The 20074-nt window shown below is 44.1% G+C and overlaps 3 protein-coding genes across 7 annotated transcripts; 2 read left to right on the forward strand and 1 right to left on the reverse strand.

Moving 5' to 3' along the window:
* The first annotated feature begins 1492 nt into the window (after positions 1–1492).
* ywhaz (tyrosine 3-monooxygenase/tryptophan 5-monooxygenase activation protein, zeta polypeptide) lies at positions 1493–7972 on the forward strand. Of its 3 annotated transcripts, XM_058046531.2 has the most exons (7): positions 1624–2146; positions 2238–2262; positions 3215–3526; positions 4324–4447; positions 4816–4979; positions 5223–5318; positions 6570–7972. In XM_058046531.2, exons 3-7 carry the CDS (start codon positions 3230–3232, stop codon positions 6648–6650), a joined length of 762 nt encoding a protein of 253 aa, XP_057902514.2. In that variant the 5' UTR covers positions 1624–2146; positions 2238–2262; positions 3215–3229; the 3' UTR covers positions 6651–7972. The 3 variants fall into 3 exon arrangements, with proteins under 3 accessions (XP_057902513.2, XP_057902514.2, XP_057902512.2); XM_058046530.2 differs by lacking the exons at positions 1624–2146; positions 2238–2262 and adding an exon at positions 1493–1604; XM_058046529.2 differs by having other exon boundaries at positions 1624–2262.
* A 366-nt stretch (positions 7973–8338) lies between these two features.
* Positions 8339–19018, forward strand: pabpc1b (poly A binding protein, cytoplasmic 1 b). 3 transcript variants are annotated; one of them, XM_078792143.1, is made up of 14 exons: positions 8339–8977; positions 11712–11905; positions 11980–12095; positions 12602–12741; positions 12831–12925; positions 13005–13142; positions 15015–15110; positions 15166–15517; positions 16739–16849; positions 16919–17058; positions 17139–17223; positions 17651–17781; positions 17930–18005; positions 18094–19016. In XM_078792143.1, the coding sequence occupies exons 1-13, from the start codon at positions 8926–8928 to the stop codon at positions 17993–17995; spliced, it is 1716 nt and encodes a 571-aa protein (XP_078648269.1). In that variant the 5' UTR covers positions 8339–8925; the 3' UTR covers positions 17996–18005; positions 18094–19016. The 3 variants fall into 3 exon arrangements, with proteins under 3 accessions (XP_078648269.1, XP_057902506.2, XP_057902504.2); XM_058046523.2 differs by having other exon boundaries at positions 8360–8437; XM_058046521.2 differs by lacking the exon at positions 8339–8977 and adding an exon at positions 11198–11410 and having other exon boundaries at positions 18094–19018.
* LOC131101416 (type-4 ice-structuring protein-like) lies at positions 18460–20011 on the reverse strand. The gene is made up of 4 exons (XM_058046532.2): positions 19915–20011; positions 19545–19613; positions 19337–19463; positions 18460–18810 (listed from the first exon to the last, which is right to left on the reverse strand). Exons 2-4 carry the CDS (start codon positions 19591–19593, stop codon positions 18597–18599), a joined length of 390 nt encoding a protein of 129 aa, XP_057902515.2. The 5' UTR covers positions 19594–19613; positions 19915–20011; the 3' UTR covers positions 18460–18596.
* Between the last annotated feature and the right edge of the window lie 63 nt (positions 20012–20074).

Raw genomic sequence — 20074 nt, forward strand, 5'->3', positions numbered from 1 at the left:
CAAGGTCATTCATCAGTTTAGTGTCTGGATCAACGTAGAATCGATATATTTACATCCATTGTTTTCTTACACTGTGATTGGCTGGCAACCAGTCCAGGATGTACCCCGCCTCTCACCAGAAGACAGCTGGGATAGGCTCCTGCACCCCCGCGACCCTTGTGAGGAAAAGCGGTAGAAAATGAATGAATGAATGAATTTCTTACAAAACCTCATGGAAAAAGCAATTATCTGTTCCAGAGTCAAACTGTCACCATCATTAAGCCTTTCAAGTAACATTGTGATGCTCTCCAAGTGTAAAAAGATGATGAAGGGGAGGTCACATGCATTTTCCGCATTGCATGTTTTTTTCTAAGTCGTCATACAGTTGGAAAAAAAAGTTAAGCACTGTTGATATTAGAACTTAAACCACTTAAATCTTAACATCAATGACAAATGCATTCTGCATGCGAAAACGACACACCTTCCATTAACTTTGATAAGAAACGACAACGCATGGTGTCACACACAAACACAGCTTCAAAAAAGCTAAAGAAAAAGCAAAAGTACAAAGTTAACTCTATGATGCTCGCTTGAACTGAGGTCTGTGTAGCGTGCCTGAGTCTTTTTTTTAGGTCTTATTCGGAATTTTATGACTTTTTCTACTGTGTTTTTTTTAAACACACAAAAACATGTCTGACCCACTTGTCCTGTTCTTGTTGCTAGGACACAAGTTTAAAAGCTATGTGAGATCAGATAAAAAGGTGTCAGATAGCAATAATGTTTGCAAAATAGAGGCTTCAGTGTGCTAAACTACTAAAATAGGGCCCAAGCCTAAGCAGCGTGGACAGAAGACGTGTTTAAGCAGCTTATGTCCGCTCCCGGTGTCACAGGTCAGAGGGCGTGTTAGATTCATGACACCATATGACATCTTTGACAGCAGCAGAGCACTCCTGTCATTTAGAGGATCTTTGAATGGCTTTTTTGGCAGTAGATACTCAAAAATAACATTTTTCATTGATTGGCGTTTTGCCATAGGTCCTTTCAAACAGCACAGCATGATTGTCCTATCAGTCCTTGATCTTGAAACAACAGTATTTAAAGCAGAGCTCTTCTTTTTATTTGTTGTATTCTTTTGAGGGCCTATTTTGTTTGTTTATTGGTGGTGCAGGTGTACCCAATCGATTACATGCTATTGGTTAACTGGTCTGCAGTTCTAGGCTGATGATGTTTGTGATCAACAGAAGTGAAAATATCCAGAGATGTAGGCGACCCCCTTCACAAACAAGGTTTCCATAGCAACACGTATATACCAAACTGGCTTCCGATGACGTGACTTTTAAGATTACTAGTAATGTGTCGACTTGCATGAAGGAAGGAGACACCTATAAATGTTTGAAATATGTTTTATAAAGTGGCCAAAATGTGTAATTGACGGAGTACCCGGTGTGCCTCGCCATTTTTTCCTGCTGCAGTTACCCTAGCAACTGGATCATGACGTCATCCGTCCCAGCGGGACCCTGCTGCTGTGGCTTTGATTGGAGGGAAACCCCGTGGATGAGCGGGAGCCATCGTCAGCTGTGCGGCCGGGGACTCAAGAGCAGCGCCGTTTGAACGACTCACCACAGGTTAGTTGGTCGTCTAATAGCACCCGATGCCGGCTCGGGTTTTTTGTCGACGTGTGGTTCGTAAAAGTACGTTTAGGGATCGGAGCGAGCGCATGAATGGAGGACTCCTCGGCTTGAATGCCGAGTGGCTTGGTGATGCTCCGACGCTCAGTCATTGTTCGGCGGCTACCGCATTCGAGCCACCTTTCCCCTGCCTCTCTCTCACTAGCCTCCCACAAAGGAGACTCGTTGCTTCCATCGCGTTACCGTTCACCCAGGAAGCGACTTTAAATGAATACTTAACATAGCTTGGGGACATTTTTGGTTGGTTTTCCAGGAAGCTGAAAAAAGGGCGTTCACTAGCGAACGTGTAAGCTAGTCGTTCATTATCAGGTCACTAGCACAACCAATTGGTTACTTTTAAACACTCCATGGTGTTAACAGCACAATATTACATTCCACACTCGTCCAGGGACGGTTTAGGTCATTTTTTTTGCACAGGTGTGTGTCACGTAAAACCAGGTTAGCCGACATTCCATAGAAGGGCGCAGGTGTCGAAGGAGGCGAGTGTGACTCACGCACACACACACGCACACACATACACACACACACACTACTAGTGCCATTTTGATTTTTTGAATGATCGTTTTCTAGCGCCGTCTTCACGTCAGACCTCACGGTAAGACCCCATATATTACTGTAATACTGCCAACAACTCGAATTTCAAGCTTGTGAAGGCTGCAGACAAGGGGAGGGGGCGTCACGTCGTGTCATGTTTTTACCTGTGTGCTAATAATCATGGCTGCCATTTGGAGTGGACGTCCTAGTGAGCGTTGTGCTTATAAATTGTCTAAATATCTGTCTTATTATTTCTATTTGACAATTTGTCTCATTGTCCAGATTTGAGGTGTTTTTTTTCTTTGTCTTGTTAGGCCCTTGGACATTGTGATGTTTGATTATTGGTGACTGGTACCTTGTAGTCACCATCATTTTTTGCTTTTCAAGTTGTCTCATTACTAGTTTGAAGGATATTATGGTTGATTATTTGTGCTATTTCACCCAATAGGAGATATTCATCAGTTCTAGCTGACGTTAAATGTATTGGTGCTTTTTCTTTGTCATGCCAGGCTGTAGTGTAAAAGATTGTGACGGCTGATTATTGGCCTTTCACTTCAGCACGGGCTCACTTTTAGATCTTCAATGGCATTTGCATGGAGTTGGGAATGGTAGATTCAGGCTCTGGCACCTTGCACGTTGGGTAGGTCAACCTGCTCCATTCAACCACCAAAATATCAGGAAGTTGATGTGCTTGTCTTTGGTTTTTGTCAAATGTACTCGCCGGTATTTACCATGTTTGATTTGTAATCAGCGGAAAGGCATAACCAACATACTGCACTGATTTTCCGTTTCCATTTTAAATATTGATGATTTTATTCTTGGTAAATAAATAAGTCTTAATTTGAGGTTGACGTGCATTGTACTTCTCCCATGATCATATCCGCCTTGCCCTTCCCCCCGCCTCCCCAACGCTCTCTCCTGGCTCCCTAATCCGTCTCCTGTCTCCTTTGTTTTGTTCCTCCGTCGACCCCCCCATCCTTCCTCCCTCCCTTCCTTCCTCCTCTAACTCGCAGCCCACGCAAGGAGCCATGGCAGACAAGGAGGAGCAGGTACAGAAAGCCAAACTGGCCGAGCAGGCCGAGCGCTACGATGACATGGCCGCCGCCATGAAGGTCGTGACGGAGGAGGGCGTCAGCGAGCTGAGCAACGAGGAGCGCAATCTGCTCTCTGTCGCCTACAAGAACGTGGTGGGTGCCCGGAGGTCCTCGTGGCGGGTGGTGTCCAGCCTGGAGCAGAAGTCGGAAGACAGCGCCAAGACAGCCCTGGCCAAGGAGTACAGGGAGAAGATCGAGAAGGAGCTCAACGACATCTGCAATGAAGTTCTGGTAAGGCAGGCACTTTCAACGATATTGCTGCTTCTTGGAGAGATGGCGTATTGAAGTGTTGTCTGTTTGAGGACATTTACAGTGAAAACTGCAGTTAAAGGCTCAACTATATATAGACACACAGACGTTGTATACTTTAAATAATGCAGCCTCTCCATGCTGTGTGGCACTGCAGACGGCGCTTTTGGTCTGCCACAAATGTATTAAGAGAAACTGGTGGTGCTGTGGCTGGCTTTCTCAGTGGGCACCACCACCATGTGGATGGCTACCTTTTTTAATATCAGACAACCCAAGCAAGTGTTAACTCTTGTTATGATATCTTAACCACAACACATAAGGTTTGTTAGAAGGTGGGTCAAAGCACAAGCGCACGTTAGGACCTACAAAGAGGAGGCGTGTTTTTTTCTTTTTCTTTTTCTTTTTCTTTGCAATTGAATGAGCAACATGCTTGGAATTTGGTGTCTAGTTCTTCCATTCATTCAGGCCAAGGGCAAAGGTGTTGTTGATTCTTTGTGACTGATAGAAATACATGATGTCTGCTGTGGGACAACCCATGACCACTAAGGGCACAGCTACACTGGGCATGGAAACAAGAGTTAAGAACATTCACATTTTCCCTTCCCATTTAAAATAACCAATCAAGGCCCATTCTTGACTGACAGCTATTTTCATAGAGTGCAGTTTGTTTATTCAAGTAAATATGCTGACAGTCGCTCGGTGTCGCTGTTATGAAACCTGGAAGCTGTAAAAGGTGTCGCTGACTTGGACGTCAACTGTCACCTTTATCCGCCCTGCAGAACCTGCTTGACAATTACCTGATCCCCAACGCCAAGGCTCCTGATAGCAAGGTCTTCTACCTGAAGATGAAGGGCGACTACTACCGCTATCTGGCTGAGGTGGCCAATGGGGAGGACAAGGAAAGTGAGTGATGCCGGCTGCCCCTTTTCTCATCGTCTGTTATGTTACCGTGTACAGTAAAGAACAACATATTATCTGGCTAAACATGGCAATTTCTGGCTAGTCTGAACAGTTGGAATACGAGATGCTTAACAGATACATACCGCATATATACATATATTGCAGGTAAGGATGCTCCGATCAGGGTTTTAATTGGTTCAGGGTTCAATTGTTTGCTCTTCAAATGCCATATTAAAATAAAGCTTTTCAACCTGTGACCACGCAAGACATGAATGTTTTTGTTTTAGCATGCTGATACTGATTGGAGCATCCCTAATTGTTGTTGTTTTTTTTTTTTAACATTTTCATTTTGTCCTGCTTCCTGTGGACAGAAATAATCAAGAGCTCACAAGAATCCTACCAGCAGGCCTTGGACATCAGCTACAAAGAAATGCAGCCCACCCATCCCATTCGCCTCGGCCTTGCTCTCAACTTCTCCGTCTTCTACTATGAGATTGTTAACTCGCCCAACAAGGCCTGCGAGCTGGCCAAAACGGTAAGAATTGTTACCGCCACCAACGGGTTTGGGTCAGGGTCAGGTCCGATGTGCTGGTTTAGTAGGATTACATAAAACCTACAGCACAAATTCTGATGCATTTTTGTGGCGGTGTCGCAAGTCGACCCCTGTGACGCACCCTCTCAGGCATGAAAATACAAATAGAGTGGCTATAAGCCACAAAGTCAGGAAAGCTGCAGTAATGCAGTGTAGTATGAAGTGATAACTTGTCTTTGCCTCCAGGCCTTCGACGAAGCCATCGCCATGCTGGACTCTCTCAACAGCGACTCCTACAAAGACAGTACCTTGATCATGCAGCTGCTCCGTGACAATCTCACCGTGAGTGTTCAGTCTCCACTTTGCTGTACTTTGCCCTCGGTCTGTTACCAAATAAAACGTCTCTTTACTGTGACCAGCAATAAAAAATCAAAGGTTATCTGTATTGTACCAAAAACACACACGCTAACTTAGCTAGCCCTTGTTGCCATGCCTCAGCACTGGGCGCTGCACTGTTCGTCTCGACTTCTCTGCTCTCAGTCTCCTTTCTGTGGTTCGCATGCTAAGATGTAAATGCATTCTCCTCTGTTGCTTGCATCTCGTTCAGTTTTTGCAGACTACCCCAAACCTGTGCTTGAATTTGGGACTTTTACAAAGTGTGGGCTGAGTCACATGAAGCAAATGTGTGGTGGGTGATAAGTCAGAGCCATTGTCAGAGCCACTGTTTATGTGCTGTTGCTGCACCCTTGGTATTTCCAAAATATTTGGGCATTACTTCTGCTGGTGGTGCTCAAGGAATATTTGAATTGACACAAGCTTACATCATCCTGTCTAGTAGACATGCATGGAGTACAAGTCATTGAGTTGCTCACCAAGCCACCCGTTGACTCATAAGAAATTTGGGTGTGTCGTTTGAGAGCGAGCGTACAAGGAGTGGCTTGCATTTCCTGTTTGCGCATTACCGATGGGAAACTCGATTCCTTTTACCGACTTGAGTTGTAAATGAGACCACTCACTAAAGTACTCGATTCACTTCAGTAGGTGCGCATGTGCAGAAAAACCCTCACACAGACTCCCATAGATCTACTGTACATGCAACACCTCAGATGGTGAGATCTTAAACAAATGCAAGAAAACTTAAGAGGTCCACCTACCCGACACAAACTCGTGAGACCTCTCATGGGGTGTTTTAGCTACTCTGTCTCGTTCCTGGATTTGAGTACTCGGCTAGGCGTTGGTAAGCGAGCAGCTCAGACAGGAACAGGAAGTGGACAGGAGAGTAGTTTTGAGTGAAGGACCAGATCTGTTGCTTTTCCTCCAGGATGAATACCTTTACGCAATGCAGATAGAGTAACAGTTGCACGATGAACACCATTTTGCCTGCTTTCCTGCTTCATCTGGCTAGGAGGAGGAGGGTAAAGGAAGGACTTAACAGAGATGAACACCCATGGGTCCCGGTTCAGTAAAAAAAAATAGTTTTGAACAACTCGGTCAATACTTGCCCATCACTAGTGTGTGCCCACTGCAGTATTTGACTCCTGTGGTGCTTCTCACGCTGCGTTAATGCTTGCTACCTGTGCCCCTTCATTGCAGCTATGGATGTCAGACAACCAGGACCAGGGCGAGGGTGAGGAGACGGAGCCAGAGCCGGCGCCGGCAGCCGACAAGAACTGAACTTCGTAAGATTAAAAAAAAAAAGAAAAAGAAAATTCCACTTTTTTTTTTTACCTCTCACCAGCCTATGTTGTGTGTGTGTGTGCGCACATGCATGTGCACATACGTATGTTTACGCTCCACTCACTGTGTGTAAAGTACAGTATGTGTGCAGAATCATCGTGTTAAATGTAAGAACACCTCTACATATGAAATATCCAAATAGATGTTTGTTTTTTTTTTAATTGAACATTACTCAATGTGTCAACCAGTGGATGTTTTTCATTTGAATTTCTGTATGCTTTAGTCCCCATGTATTCCCTCCTTTTTAGTTCCAAATTAGACCCTCGTTTATGGTGGCAAGCTTGCCACCATTACAGGACAAAAATCTCTTGACTATATTTTGATACTTTGTATGTTTTTACTTGAACTGAACATTTGTGACACTTGGGTCAAACAGATCACCTTGAAACACGTATACTGAAATAAAAACAGTCACCGCAGTTGGATTCGCGCTAAGATTTTGGGTGATGAGTTAGTGATGGAGTAGACGAGAGGTTGCTGTCTCCATCCCACACCATGTCGTAAAGACCTCTTTTTACGGATGGTACGTGTGTCACGGCTCGGTGGGTTCTGTGGGTGTCGCCGAGGTTCCAAGGTGTGAATGAATATTTCTGCTTTCGTCCGTCTTTGCTATGTTTTTGCCATGTGGGCTACGTTCCATTTTGCTTTTCCTGCCTCCAACCTTCAGACAAAAAGTGAACAACTTAAGAACCAACAACACAAACGGCTTGATACTGTAACTTTTTTTAATCTCTCCAGCAGTGCAGAGGATACTTTTTGCCATGGGCTTTTATGTGGCTTTCTACTTTTTCTATTCAGGTGTTTTTGTATTTTCTTTTTGTGTATTTGATTCCCTCCTTGACCCCGGGAATGTATGCGGTTCTCAGTAGTATGGCTTGAGAGGTAGGCGTGCTTTGGAAGTGGCACTTATATGTCGATTTTTTTTATTTTTATTTTTTGCGTAGGATTTAGCTTGAACCAGCTAAAGCATTTGCCGTCCTTTGAAAGTACAGTACTATGTGCAAAAAAAAAAGTTTGGACCATTTAGTCAACACAATCTAGTGCTGGTTTCTTATGGTGGTTTCAAGGGGGGGGGAATCTAACGGCTGCAGGTTTCTAAACATTTTGCAAGTGGCACTCTTAAGTACGTTATTTGGTTTTGTGCTTTCATGTGATATGAATTAAAACATTAAATCCAAGTATGTTGTGATGGATGTGTCTGCTGCTTTTTCTTTTATCACCCCTCCCCAAATTAATTGAATAAAAAAGGATTTCATTTACATGCTGAAGTGTCTTAAATCAATGGCGTACACTGTCGGAATGTGTAGTTTGAGGGTGCTAGGCAATGTTGACGGCCCGCCATTTTGGATGACAACGACGCCCCTCAGTGGTCACCTCCTGGTTTGCCTCCAATTTATGGTAACATTAAACGCATAATGGGAAGCAACCAATCACTATTTCTTTATTATTTACACGCTGTACAATATCGATTGTCACGGTCTGAGGTGCTTAACAATAAAACATTAAAATCTAAGTGACTCGCATGGCGTTCTCTTACTTGTCCACTTGATGTCGCTGCTGTAAAGTCCTGAAAGTTGAAGGGTCACTGCTTACGTCACTCTTGACCCCGGAAGAAGTGAAATTGTTTCAGACATATTCGGGGTGGACCCACTGAAAGCATGACGTGACAAGGCAAGGTTCTGTTGACAATTAATGAGCTTCTGGTGGGGGAAAACTACACCGAGGTTTGTAAAGAATAATATCCAAAGTTTGGTAAAAACTTATTGTGTGGCACTAGTGACTGATAATTACATGTTTTTTGTCAAATAACATTAACTGGCTGACATACGGTTGTGCTAACCACCTGAAGAGAGGAGCAATTTCAGGATTTGGATCCGGGTGGAGAACATTGCCAGGCAACATCGCTGGGCCCACAGTGATATGAAAATACAATATCACCTTTTATAGGCGTCATTCTAAGTCAGAACTGCCACTGCTTGTGTGCTCGTCGTGTGTCTGCAACCTCTGCCGCGCCTGCTGATACGACTGAGTCAAAACCAAAACAAGGAGCCTGTACACTTTAAAGAATCGACTCCTAAGAGCCGTGTCGTCCACATGCCTGGTCGGTCTGCCCGGACTTCGGATAAGCGGAAGAAGATGAGTGGATGGACATCATGTCCTGGACTGGACGGAATGATCTTATTCTGGACGTATTACAAAGCTTCCGTATGGAATGTCCTGGACGGGGATGACGGCTGTTGCTGGACTTTGGAAGACCATGCAAGGTTTGTCTGATAACTTAAATGATGAATAAACTTAAATGTTACATGATAAAAGAAAAAGAGCCTCTTTAGAGTCTGAAGTATTTAAAAAGATGTTAAAGCAGTGTTACTGGTGTTAAATGAGCATTATTTTATTATTTTAACATTTATATAAGCAACGTTTTTTTATTAAGGAGGAAAAAGAACAATGCTATAAACATGAGATATGAAATGGACAGCTGAAATTTTCAAAACATGGTTTTACCTGCAGTGTAAAAATCCTGCTTGTCGTGTGTACTACTGATGTGTACTAGACTTAAACAGTCTGTGGGAGTGTGGTCAAGACCGAAAGAACGGGATTACGGATACAAGCTGCTGAAATGACTTCCCTCACATCCAGAGGAGGCTTGGGCATCTAGTCCGGATGCCGGGAGAAGACCCCTGGGGCAGACCGAGGACACACTGGAGTGATTATGGAGGGGGTCCTCCCAGTGGAACTGGAAAAAGTGGCCGGGGACCAGGAAGTCTGGACTTCCCTACTGACAATGTTGTCCCCTGATAAGCGGAAGAAAATTGACATTTCGTGCCGACACAGCCCAGCCATGTGTTGTTTACATACCTCTGAAATGCCATCAAATTCGGAGGTACCCCTGTCTCGGTACAGTCCGTAGCCTGTCTCCTTTGTGCGGCCCACATGTTTCTCACAACGTGTGCCTATCCACAGCTCTGATATAAACAGTTGAGTAACACTGGAGTATTAGGCTCCATTAGACATTTAGGCTGCTTTTTTCCTGTTTTGTGATGAAAAGCTTCATCCCTAAAACTACTGCATTTTTCTTCAGTAGTTTTGATATTTAAAACATCTGGGTTTCTATTCTTCATTTCTACTCCTGATGAGTTTTACCACCAACAAGTTTGTTTCGCTCTCGTCTTCCAGAATCAATCTGCGTCTGCTTTACGCCTTCCTACTCCTTTTTGGACCCGTGGAACTGTGACTGGTACTAAGTGATGTATTCCTGTGTCACTGGAATAGGCCATGACATGAGAATGGACGGGGAGAGGTCCAAACACTCGTGATAGATTCCGCATTTTGATGTGGTTTTCAGCACTTGACCCCATAATGCACTATTGCACTTTATTATGTATTTAGTGTGTTGGTGTTTGTGTAGCTAATGGAAGATAAAGCATTAGAAAGAGCCGGTGTGTGTACCCTACATGCACACAATAAATGTAAAAAAAAAAGCATTGTTGGAATTTGAAGTGTAGCGTGTTGGATTGTGCAGGTCAGTGGCATCATTAGGCCTACTTTAGGGGAGCTTCAGTTCCCCTAAAATGTTCTTAAACTCCCCTAAATAATTTTATATTTTGTATAGATTTGTTTTATTGATTTTATTTTTACAAAAAAATGTCTGACAAATTTCATAGGGCAAAAGCAGGCTAGTACTAACCTACTACTAGTAGTAGTAGTAATAATCAGATGATAGTAATGATGATAGTAATAATAGGCTAATTAATAAGATAATAATCATGATTGTATGATTATATAATATATAATGATGTAATATATATATATATATATATATATATATAATACATATGATATAATGATTATTATATTGATGGTTGCAGAGCTTGAGCAGCGTTTTTTCAGTGTAGATTGTGTGTACTTAATTACTTAATTACTTAACACCATTTAATGGTGACCTAAAACAATTGAGTATCTCCACTATTTATGATTTTTTTGAACGTCTACTACATTCATTCATATCCTGTGCCTCTCCAGGGGGCTAAGGCCACCCCCCACCCCGTCCTCAGAACCCAGTGACGCCCCTGGTGCAGGTGTACCTAATGTTGTGTCCTACGTGTCATTACTCAACCCGTCTACGCGTTTCCAGTAATTTATATAATGTGACGTTGGTAAAGGCGTAAATCACCTTTTAAGAAGCCAACGTAACGTGGCGCACGCGCCCCCTGACGTCCGTTCCTCTGATGACGATCAATTCAAGTTGTAAAACAGCGCCAATGAGGGGCCCATTCATGGCGATGCGTTCACGTTCCGTCGTTTATATATTTTATTTTGCATTTGTTGGTGTTTATGTGACGATTGTGACGATGGAGGGGCGGCACACATAAAAAAAACAAACACGTTAACGGCGCTGCCCACGCACATTTGATTGGCAACCCGCCGACCGCAAACATAGATTTGCCCTGTTGTGTGTGTGTGTGGGGGGTGGATTTTTTAAAATTACATTTCCAAAACAAAACAAACACGTCGAAGCATCCACCCGTCCATGGCCGCGCTGTACGTGGGCGACCTGCACCAGGATGTGACCGAGGCCATGCTCTATGAGAGGCTGAGCCACATCGGGGTCATCCTGTCCATCCGGGTGTGTCGGGACATGGTGACCGGCCGCTCCCTGGGCTACGCCTGTGTCACCTTCCAGCAGCTCGCTGACGGTAAATGACACCCTAGGAATTGGTCCATCAAACCTTATTGTCTCATCAGTTAAACCTGCAGCTTTACTGATGCCACCCGAGTTCCATGAGATCTCATTGACCCTGCAGCTTCACTTTTCATATTCTTATTCTTATTCCAAATGGAGTACATTCAGGGTAACAATAATCGCATGATTATAGTTAAGTCATTCTGTTATCATATTTAATAATGAATATCATCACTGACTTTGTTTAATGATTCTCAAACTTAGGATATCTTTATAACGTGTAACCTAGCATTTTTGTTTTTAAACCCGTACAGCTGAACATGCGCTGGACACCATGAACTTTGACCTGATTATGGGGAAGCCCATGCGCATCATGTGGTGGCAGCGGGACCCCTCGCTGAGGAAGAGCGGAGTGGGCAACATCTTCATCAAGAACCTGGACAAGTCCATCAACAACAACATCCTGTACGACATCTTCTCCTTTTTTGGCAACATCCTGTCGGGCAAGGTACAACCCAAGACATATATTGTTATGGATAAAAATGCAGTGCTTGTGTACATGTGTACGTCTTCTTCTCCGAGGTGGCGTGTGATGAAAACGGCTCCAAGGGCTACGGCTTTGTGCACTATGAGACCCAGGAGGCGGCCGAGAGAGCCATCGTGGAAATGAACGGCAAACTGCTCAAGGATCGGAAAGTGTAAGCAGGTTTTCTTTTTCATACTCATCACTGCTAAATATGCCACGAAATGGATGCCGTTGTGAGAAGGTGGGAAGAAGAGGTGGGAAGATGGCGGTGGGACAGACATGGGCCTTCCCTAAACTGGTGCATCACCGCCAATGCCAGCGTCGCTATGACGCCTGGGCTCTGTTGTGCCGCCGCATTTGAAAAGTGCAAAACAATCTCCGTGGTGGCACACCGGCTGCTTGGAGCGTGTATCCGAGTACAGTGCACCTTGCTGGGCCACAGCAGGTGGCTCCCTCCACTCTATGCTCTCCTTGCGGTGATAGTCATGTCACATTTGATTGGGATTTGATTCCTTCTTGTGCCCAAACTATGGTTAAATCTAACAATAAACAGACAGCAGTTATTGACATTGGTCTGGAGAACTTTGGTGAGTCAAAGATTCCGACTTTGAAATGAAACTAAAGTAAATGAAGCGTCCGATGTTACCGAGATGTACTTGTGTGTTTTCTTTCCAACAGATTTGTGGGCCGCTTCAAATCCCGCAGAGAGCGCAAGGCCGAGCTGGCGAGCCGAGCCAAGGAGTTCACAAATGTTTACATCAAAAACTTTGGCGAAGACATAGATGACAGGAAGCTGAGGGGGATCTTCAGTAGATATGGTCAGTTGCCCCCCCCCCCCCCCCACCCGAGCGATAATCAGATCTTCAGCCGGGACGCTTAAGCACGCCGTCTCTTTTGCGTCACCCAGGAAACATCACCAGCATCCGCGTCATGAGGGACGAGAATGGACTGTGCCGCGGCTTCGGGTTTGTCAGCTTCGAGAGGCACGAGGACGCACAGAGGGTGAGGTTCACTGGAGGGTTGAAGGAACGGAGGCGACCCCGCATTGTTGCTAGCTTATTTAGGTGTCAGCGCCTCCCAGGTGGTGGATGAGATGAACGGGAAGGAGCTCCACGGCAGGACCATCTACGTCAGCCGCGCCCAGAAGAAGGTGGAGCGTCAGGCTGAGCTGAAGAGGAAGTTTGAACAAATCAAACAAGATCGCATCACCCGCTACCAGGTAGGTTGATCTCTTTTCCCTCATGACATGGTTGACCCAGGTTCTACATGAAGGCTCCGACACTGCAGGACTCGGGTCTTCAAAGTGTACCCTGGAGATTGTTGACTTGCTCTCTGTAGGAGCTCCAAATTAAGCGGAAATGAAATTCTTTCCCAAGTTGGGAGCAAATAGACAACACAGTAATCCCTCACCACTTTGAATTTTGTCAGTTTTCCAAAATATATTTATTAATTAAATAATAAAATTAAATAAATAAATTAATGTAATTTAATTCAATAAAATGAATACAATAAATAAATAAAATTAATCATTAATTAAAATTAATAAAGCATACTATTTTGTACTCAATACAGCCTCAGAATCAGAATGCCCTTTATTGTCATTGTATTGCATATAGTGACATTTGAGTGCGACTCCAAGGTGCATTTTGTAGAAAGAAAAAAAAAAAAATACAAAGAAATAAAAATAAAATCAGGAACAAGAATGTAAATATAAAAAGTGGCAGGTGCTGTTCAGAATCAATGTAAATATATGTACATCAAAAACAATAACATATACAGTAAACAAAATGTAGAATTGCAGTAACCAAAAGGTATTGCTTATATTGTACCTGAATTTCCCTTTGTGACTACAGCTGTAAGGCTGTTATATTGAAATGTATATGAAATTTTGAATTATAGCAAACAAACTTCATCACTTACTTAAGTTAAGGACCGTTACGGCTGTTAGGTGGCACTTGTGCATTTTGACAAAGGTATGAGTAGGGCAAATGCTCAAGAGGTGGAAATGGCACTTTAAAAGCACTCTAGACACTGAAGAGCAGTGTTTTGTGGATTGAGAAGCAGGCTAAAGTGGTGACTGCTGTTCATATTTGTTATAAACTTTGATGCCACAGTGATGTTTAGCTGCTGTGTGATTTGTCATGTTATTTTTTTGTACGTTAGTTCTACGATGGAAATAAACATTTGTAAAAGGAACTGGAGTCTATGGATCAATCGCGTGGCGGCACACACTTGAATGAATGAATCTTTTTCACATAAGTCCCGTATTGCACATTTTGAAGCTTATTGTACATAACCATGAGGTGTGTGTTTTACTTCATTTATGATTGCTCATTGCAGTGATGGCTGAGTCTGAGCCTATAATTGCCCAAAAATAAATACGGATATTAAAGGAGGTTTGACATATTTTGGGCATTTTCAAGCTTAAAAAAAAGGCGAATGGTCCTTGAACACAGCATTGTGCACGTGCCAACTTTGACCTCATATTTGGTCCCAAATGCTGCTACTCTTTGGCAGACCCAGAGTCCAGGCTCGTACTGGTGGATGGCGGCTCTGGATTCATTTTGTGCTTTTAATTTGATGTTGTTCCTGTCTTTGTTTGACACAAACAAGGTCTTCTTCTTTGTGAGGTAAACAAAAGCTATACCTATATAACCGTTTACTTGGCGTGTCTGTCATTAACGTAGCACGACTACACAGCGACCCGCTTCACTTTGTCCTTCCATGCAGGATTTACAGGGCGCAGACGTTTATTAAAAGCATTCAGAAAATGTTCCAAGTCATGCATTTAGTTGTCATTTTTAGTTGGAATCAGATGTCGGTCCATATATGGCATATTGGCAAATCGGCTCCAAAAAGCCTATATTGGGTTGGCTCGAGGTTAGAGTGAATGTCGCGTTTAGGAAGTAAAAAACAAGGAAGTGTCACAAATCCAGGGGTATCACAAGAGCTCACGTCACAAGATCTTGCAAGATTAAAACACGGCATTTGGAAAGATATTAAGTCAATTCATGACACAATGAATGAAAATGAAGTTGATCATTTTGCCGGCCTCCATATATCGCCATGTGCATGCGTGTCTGTTCTGCAGGGTGTCAACTTATACGTGAAGAACCTGGACGACTGCATCGATGACGAGCGCCTACGGAAGGAGTTTGCCCCCTTTGGTATTATAACCAGCGCCAAGGTAACGCCACACCGCATTGCTGCAATCAATTTCTTTCTAATGGTGTTGATTACAGGTGATGACGGACGGCGGCCGCAGCAAAGGCTTCGGCTTCGTCTGCTTCTCCTCCCCGGAGGAGGCCAACAAGGCGGTGGTGGAAATGTACGGCCGCATCGTGGCCACCAAGCCGCTCTACGTGGCGCTGGCGCAGCGGAAGGAGGAGCGCCAGGCGTACCTCTACAACCAGTACATGCGGCACATGGCCAGCATGCAGGCCGTGCCCAGCCAGGTCATCAACCCCTTCCAGGCAGCCGTGCCCCCTGGCTTCTTCCTGGCACCGCTACCGCAGGCGCAGAGCCGCGCCGCTTACTTCCCAGCCAGCGCCCAGATGGCCCAGCTTTGCCCGAGCCCACGTTGGACCGCTGCAGGTAAGCCGCACACAGATAAACCGGTTACCTCTAACGGAGATCCCGCTAAACAGATACGGAATCTTTGGGCACAGAACCCAGCTTATTGCCACTAATGCTGTTGCACTTTATATCCTGTAGATGGCGGTAATGTTTATTACACACCTTTTTTTTAAAAGCCTCACTGCTGCTCCATCTGCTGAATGTGGTGACCAGAAATCAGAATAAATCCACCAGCCTGCACTTTGTTCCAGATATGCACCAGATGTCAATAGCTTCAGTGGGCAACAGCCAATATTATGAATCGCTGATTGTGTGCTCGCCGAGACCTCATATTACAAGTATTACAAATATACAACATAAGGTGGCCAGAAATATTTCAGTATTGAACAAAGCAAAATTTGTTCTCAATCAGAAATCACTCCACACTCTTTATTGCTCTCTGGTTCTACCATATCTTACTTATTGTGTGGAAATATGGGCTAATAACTATAAAAGCAATCTTCATTCGCTAAATGTACTGCAAAAAAGGTCAGTAAGGATAATTTATAATGCCGCCTACAGAGAACATACTAACTCCTTATTTCTAAAATCACAAATATTTAAACTTGCTGATCATCTTCAAACAGCTAAAATAATGCATAAGGCTAAAAATAACCAATTAGCTAAAAATGTCATCCAATACTTCTCTACAAGAGAGGAGAAATATGATCTCAGGGAAGAAGTACATTTGAAACACTTATATGCTGGGACTACGTTATGCTAGCCATAGCATTTCAGTATGTGGAATCAAACTATGGAATGGATTGAGTAAGGAAATCAAACAATGCACAACGATGAGACAATTCAAGAAACAATACAAGCAGTTGATGTTTGCTAAATACAAGGATGAAGAGTCTTGAACCAGTCATGATGTGCTATATATATATCACTATATTGACACTTACTATGGTACCCATTATGGCATTGGATGCTCATATCACCTCCTACTTCGGTATGAGGTACATTATTAATAAAACAAAACAAAAACAAAAAAAACCTTAAACTGATTATGGAAAGCAGGAAGTGAACAAATGTAACAGTTACTGATTGTAAAAATACCAGATGGAGGGGTAGGATTTAATAAGCTTTGCTTCTTCCTACTCCTTTTGGACATGTGGAACTGGGAACTGATTATGGGATGCACTCAATTGGAATCTGATGCATGTTCAAATGAAATAAAACCATTACCATTACCATTAGACTACCAGAGCCTCCCCGGTGCCATACGCCCCTCCACTCAAAGCCCCCCGGCCTTCAGCAGCCTGCGTTCCCACACCCATGTGCCCCGCATCATGTCCCGCCAGCGTGCAGGTTGGTCCTTTATTCATTCAAGATTCTAGTGCACACACCTGGTGCTGAATGACTTACGTGTCCTTGCAGTACCCCAGACTCCCAGCCCCCGGTCCGCCACCCCTTTGTATGGCCTTCCGCACTACAGGTACTCCACAGCAGTCCGCAGTCCTCAGGATCGCATGCAACATGTTCAACCACAAGCGGCGGTGGCGGCGGCGGCGCAGCAGGTAATGGAAGGCTCCTGTGAGACCATGATGACTTTGTTTCCCGTCCATGGGCGGTGAAGTCTCTGCTTGTCCTCCCCCAGCCTGCCGTCCACGCTCAGGCACAGAAGCCTCTGACGGCCTCCATGCTGGCTGCGGCACCTCCACTGGAGCAGAAGCAGATGCTGGGTAAGACTCGCCTTTACTGTCAAAAACTCATTCAGAACTTCACTTTGACCTGAACACATCAACAGCAGTGCATACCAACATCATATACGCAGTAGCACCAACGCACAAACATGTCTGTAATCCTCCCCGGAACGCCACGTCCGAGGTGCATTCAGGGGCACTGCTAACATCAGAACAATGCCTTTATTATGCAAGTATGTGTTGAAATACAAAGAAAAACAGTCTCCAAAAGGATACAACTGCTGCAGTCTTTCCATTAGCACAGCGTAGAAAAAACACTAGTGTGGCTGTAGACAACCCACCGACATGTTTTTAATAGGTAAACTCAACAAGATGGTGTACCACGGGCAGCTTTGCCCGCCTCTGCATGCAAACTGAAGTGTGTTCTCTCCAGTACATGACCAGTTCCTCTTGCGTCTTCCTGCAGGCGAGTGTTTGTTCCCGCTCATACAGAACATGCGTCAAGACCTGGCGGGGAAGATCACCGGCATGCTGCTGGAGATGGACAACTCTGAGCTGCTCCACATGCTGGAGTCCCCCGAGTCTCTCCGCTCAAAGGTCAGCTCCTCACAAACGTGTCGTTCGGTTCTGCCATTTTTTTGCATTGTAATGATTTTAGCTAGCTGTACTGTATATCCGAATTAGAAACTTTGAATAGCATCATACTAAAAACTGAACACCGGATTTATGTTGGATGGGAAATCAGGTGGACGAGGCGGTGGCGGTGCTTGAGGCCCATCAGGCCAAGGAGTCGACCCAGAAGACGTACTGACAGACCCAAGGTAAGGTACCCCAGTCTAATTGGCTTTGACAGCAGGGGGTTAAATGTTGTTTTCTGCTTTCCACATTTTGTGATGATCCATTCTCCAGGATATGACGGGCTCCTCGGGTTGTAAACTGCTCTGACGGAGAGAAGAATCAGATCATAACACAAGTAAAGGCACCATAAAACATCATAGAATGCAATCAAAATGACCGTAAAATATAAAAATATATTGATGGAAACCCAACGGCTCATCAAATTAAAAAATTGAAATATCTGTACAATATTTTTTTACGTGAAGAGGTTTTAGACAAAATGTAAATGAGCCGCTGTATATATTTTTTACCAGAAGCATTTTCTGCTGGAGCCATTTAAAGACTTGTTTTCTTTGGTGAAAGGTTTACTCAAGTAAAGGTTTCTGCAAATGTGTTTGGTGGTCACGCTCATGTGGGACAAATACAAACGTGCCAAGGTATGTTTCAACTTTTTTTATTGCTGCAAAGATGAAACACACTTTTCGACCAGTTCTTCTCAGCCAGGCGTCAAACACGCAAAGTCCAAACGCAAAAAAAAACGCATTCCATGATGGAGAGACGTAGATGAGAGCTGCTTAGTTGGTGATGGCCTTGGCCTGCTCGGTCAGCTGCTTGATGAGGCCCTCCATCTGCTGCTGGAACCTCTGCACCATGGGCTCGATCTGGGCCTGGAAGTTGGTGGCCATGGGCTGGACCTGCCCCTCCACGCTGGTGGCAATGGACTGCACCTGCTCCTGGATCTTGGCGACCAGGGGCTCCAACTGGGTCTTCTGCTCTTCCAGGAAGGCCCTGCAGGGTGGAAGAGATGGGTATGTATTAAAGGAAAAGTCATCCACAATCCTTCTTTGAGACATGAACACACCAAGATGAAGATTTAAAAAAAAATAAGCTAAAGAGGCAGGTAATTAATGCACGGAATGGGACACACCTTAGGATTGTGAATGATGTAATTGATATCTGTATAATAACTTAATGTCATATTAGATTTTAAATGGTAGCATAAATGTTTGTATGTTTTTTATTTTATTTTGATTTGTAGGACAAATCTTTGTGTTTTATAAAATAGTAAGTCGTTAAAACTCGTCTCAACAGCACCCCTGCTGGTTGCGTGAATGTACTGCGCGCCATTTGCCGCTCAGTATCACGCCAACCCCTAGTGGTTATACTTTGCATTGCAGCACAATGTACAATTTCACCCTTTGGGTCCAGGTAACCAAAATATTAGAAACTCCATCATTAAAATCACTATATATTGAACATGATAAAGCATAATCAAGTGAAAAGATGGTATCTAATAGTGTATTTTTATACTGACTGGGCCTGGCTGTTCAGGTCGTGAGTGCGCACAAAGTCGGTCAGCTGCTGAGTCATTTTGGTCTTCATCTCCTCAAAATACTGGCTGATCCTCTGGAGCTCGCCTGTGGCGTCCTGTGCGAGGCTACCTGTGGGATTCGGGTGACTCGGGTGAGTCTTTTTGCATTTCATAACATACAACACATCCCTAGAAAAAGGTTAGAATGTACCTTGAGCCAGTGCAAATACAACAAAGGCGGCGACGATGGAGAATTTCATGGTTGCAGACTGGGGGCGACCTAAAGAAAGAAATGGCTGTTAGAGTTGAAGATTTACCCTGAGGGTCCAAAATTGTCCCTAGGACTGTTTTCACCTTCACTGCATCAAACGTAATTGTACATAAATTACTGCTTTTTATATTTTTTAGGCCCTGATTTTTTTGAGTACCATTTTCAATATTGCTTGTCCTCGTTAGGTTACGGGTGAGCTGGAGCCTATCCCAGCTGATGACAGGCGCTTAAAATGGAGTAGCGTAATAGGAATAAAACGGTGAAATAAATAAAACCTCGAGGTTTAAAGTAGTTTTGCAGAAGGACTTACCTGAGGTGCAGGACAATTGGGACCGGGTGGTGACTCCCTGCAGGGTTTAGACACTTTATATATCCCCACAGTGGGGTGGGGGTGGGGGGGCAGCTGAGTCCAAACGTGATTGTGATTGGACAAGATAAAGAAAACGCAAATTTGATTGGATGATGTGGTG

This window comes from Doryrhamphus excisus, linkage group LG7 (assembly GCF_037039965.1).
Source record: "Doryrhamphus excisus strain RoL-2023G ecotype Guam linkage group LG7, RoL_Dexc_Guam_v1.1, whole genome shotgun sequence".
NCBI lineage: Eukaryota > Metazoa > Chordata > Actinopteri > Syngnathiformes > Syngnathidae > Doryrhamphus > Doryrhamphus excisus.

What these genes read in the sequence shown, in the direction of transcription:
- LOC131101416 (XM_058046532.2), bottom strand. Translation starts at nt 19,593, where the DNA reads ATGAAATTCTCCATCGTCGCCGCCTTTGTTGTATTTGCACTGGCTCAA. An exon ending in TGTATTTGCACTGGCTCAAG is followed by an intron (nt 19,464 to 19,544) that starts GTACATTCTAAC and finishes CGAATCCCACAG; the next exon opens with GTAGCCTCGCACAGGACGCC. An exon ending in GACCTGAACAGCCAGGCCCA is followed by an intron (nt 18,811 to 19,336) that starts GTCAGTATAAAA and finishes TCCACCCTGCAG; the next exon opens with GGCCTTCCTGGAAGAGCAGA.
- pabpc1b (XM_058046521.2), top strand. Translation starts at nt 11,245, where the DNA reads ATGGCCGCGCTGTACGTGGGCGACCTGCACCAGGATGTGACCGAGGCC. An exon ending in CTGCTCAAGGATCGGAAAGT is followed by an intron (nt 12,096 to 12,601) that starts GTAAGCAGGTTT and finishes TCTTTCCAACAG; the next exon opens with ATTTGTGGGCCGCTTCAAAT. An exon ending in GGCACGAGGACGCACAGAGG is followed by an intron (nt 12,926 to 13,004) that starts GTGAGGTTCACT and finishes AGCGCCTCCCAG; the next exon opens with GTGGTGGATGAGATGAACGG.
- ywhaz (XM_058046530.2), top strand. Translation starts at nt 3,230, where the DNA reads ATGGCAGACAAGGAGGAGCAGGTACAGAAAGCCAAACTGGCCGAGCAG. An exon ending in CAATGGGGAGGACAAGGAAA is followed by an intron (nt 4,448 to 4,815) that starts GTGAGTGATGCC and finishes TCCTGTGGACAG; the next exon opens with AAATAATCAAGAGCTCACAA. An exon ending in TGCTCCGTGACAATCTCACC is followed by an intron (nt 5,319 to 6,569) that starts GTGAGTGTTCAG and finishes CCTTCATTGCAG; the next exon opens with CTATGGATGTCAGACAACCA.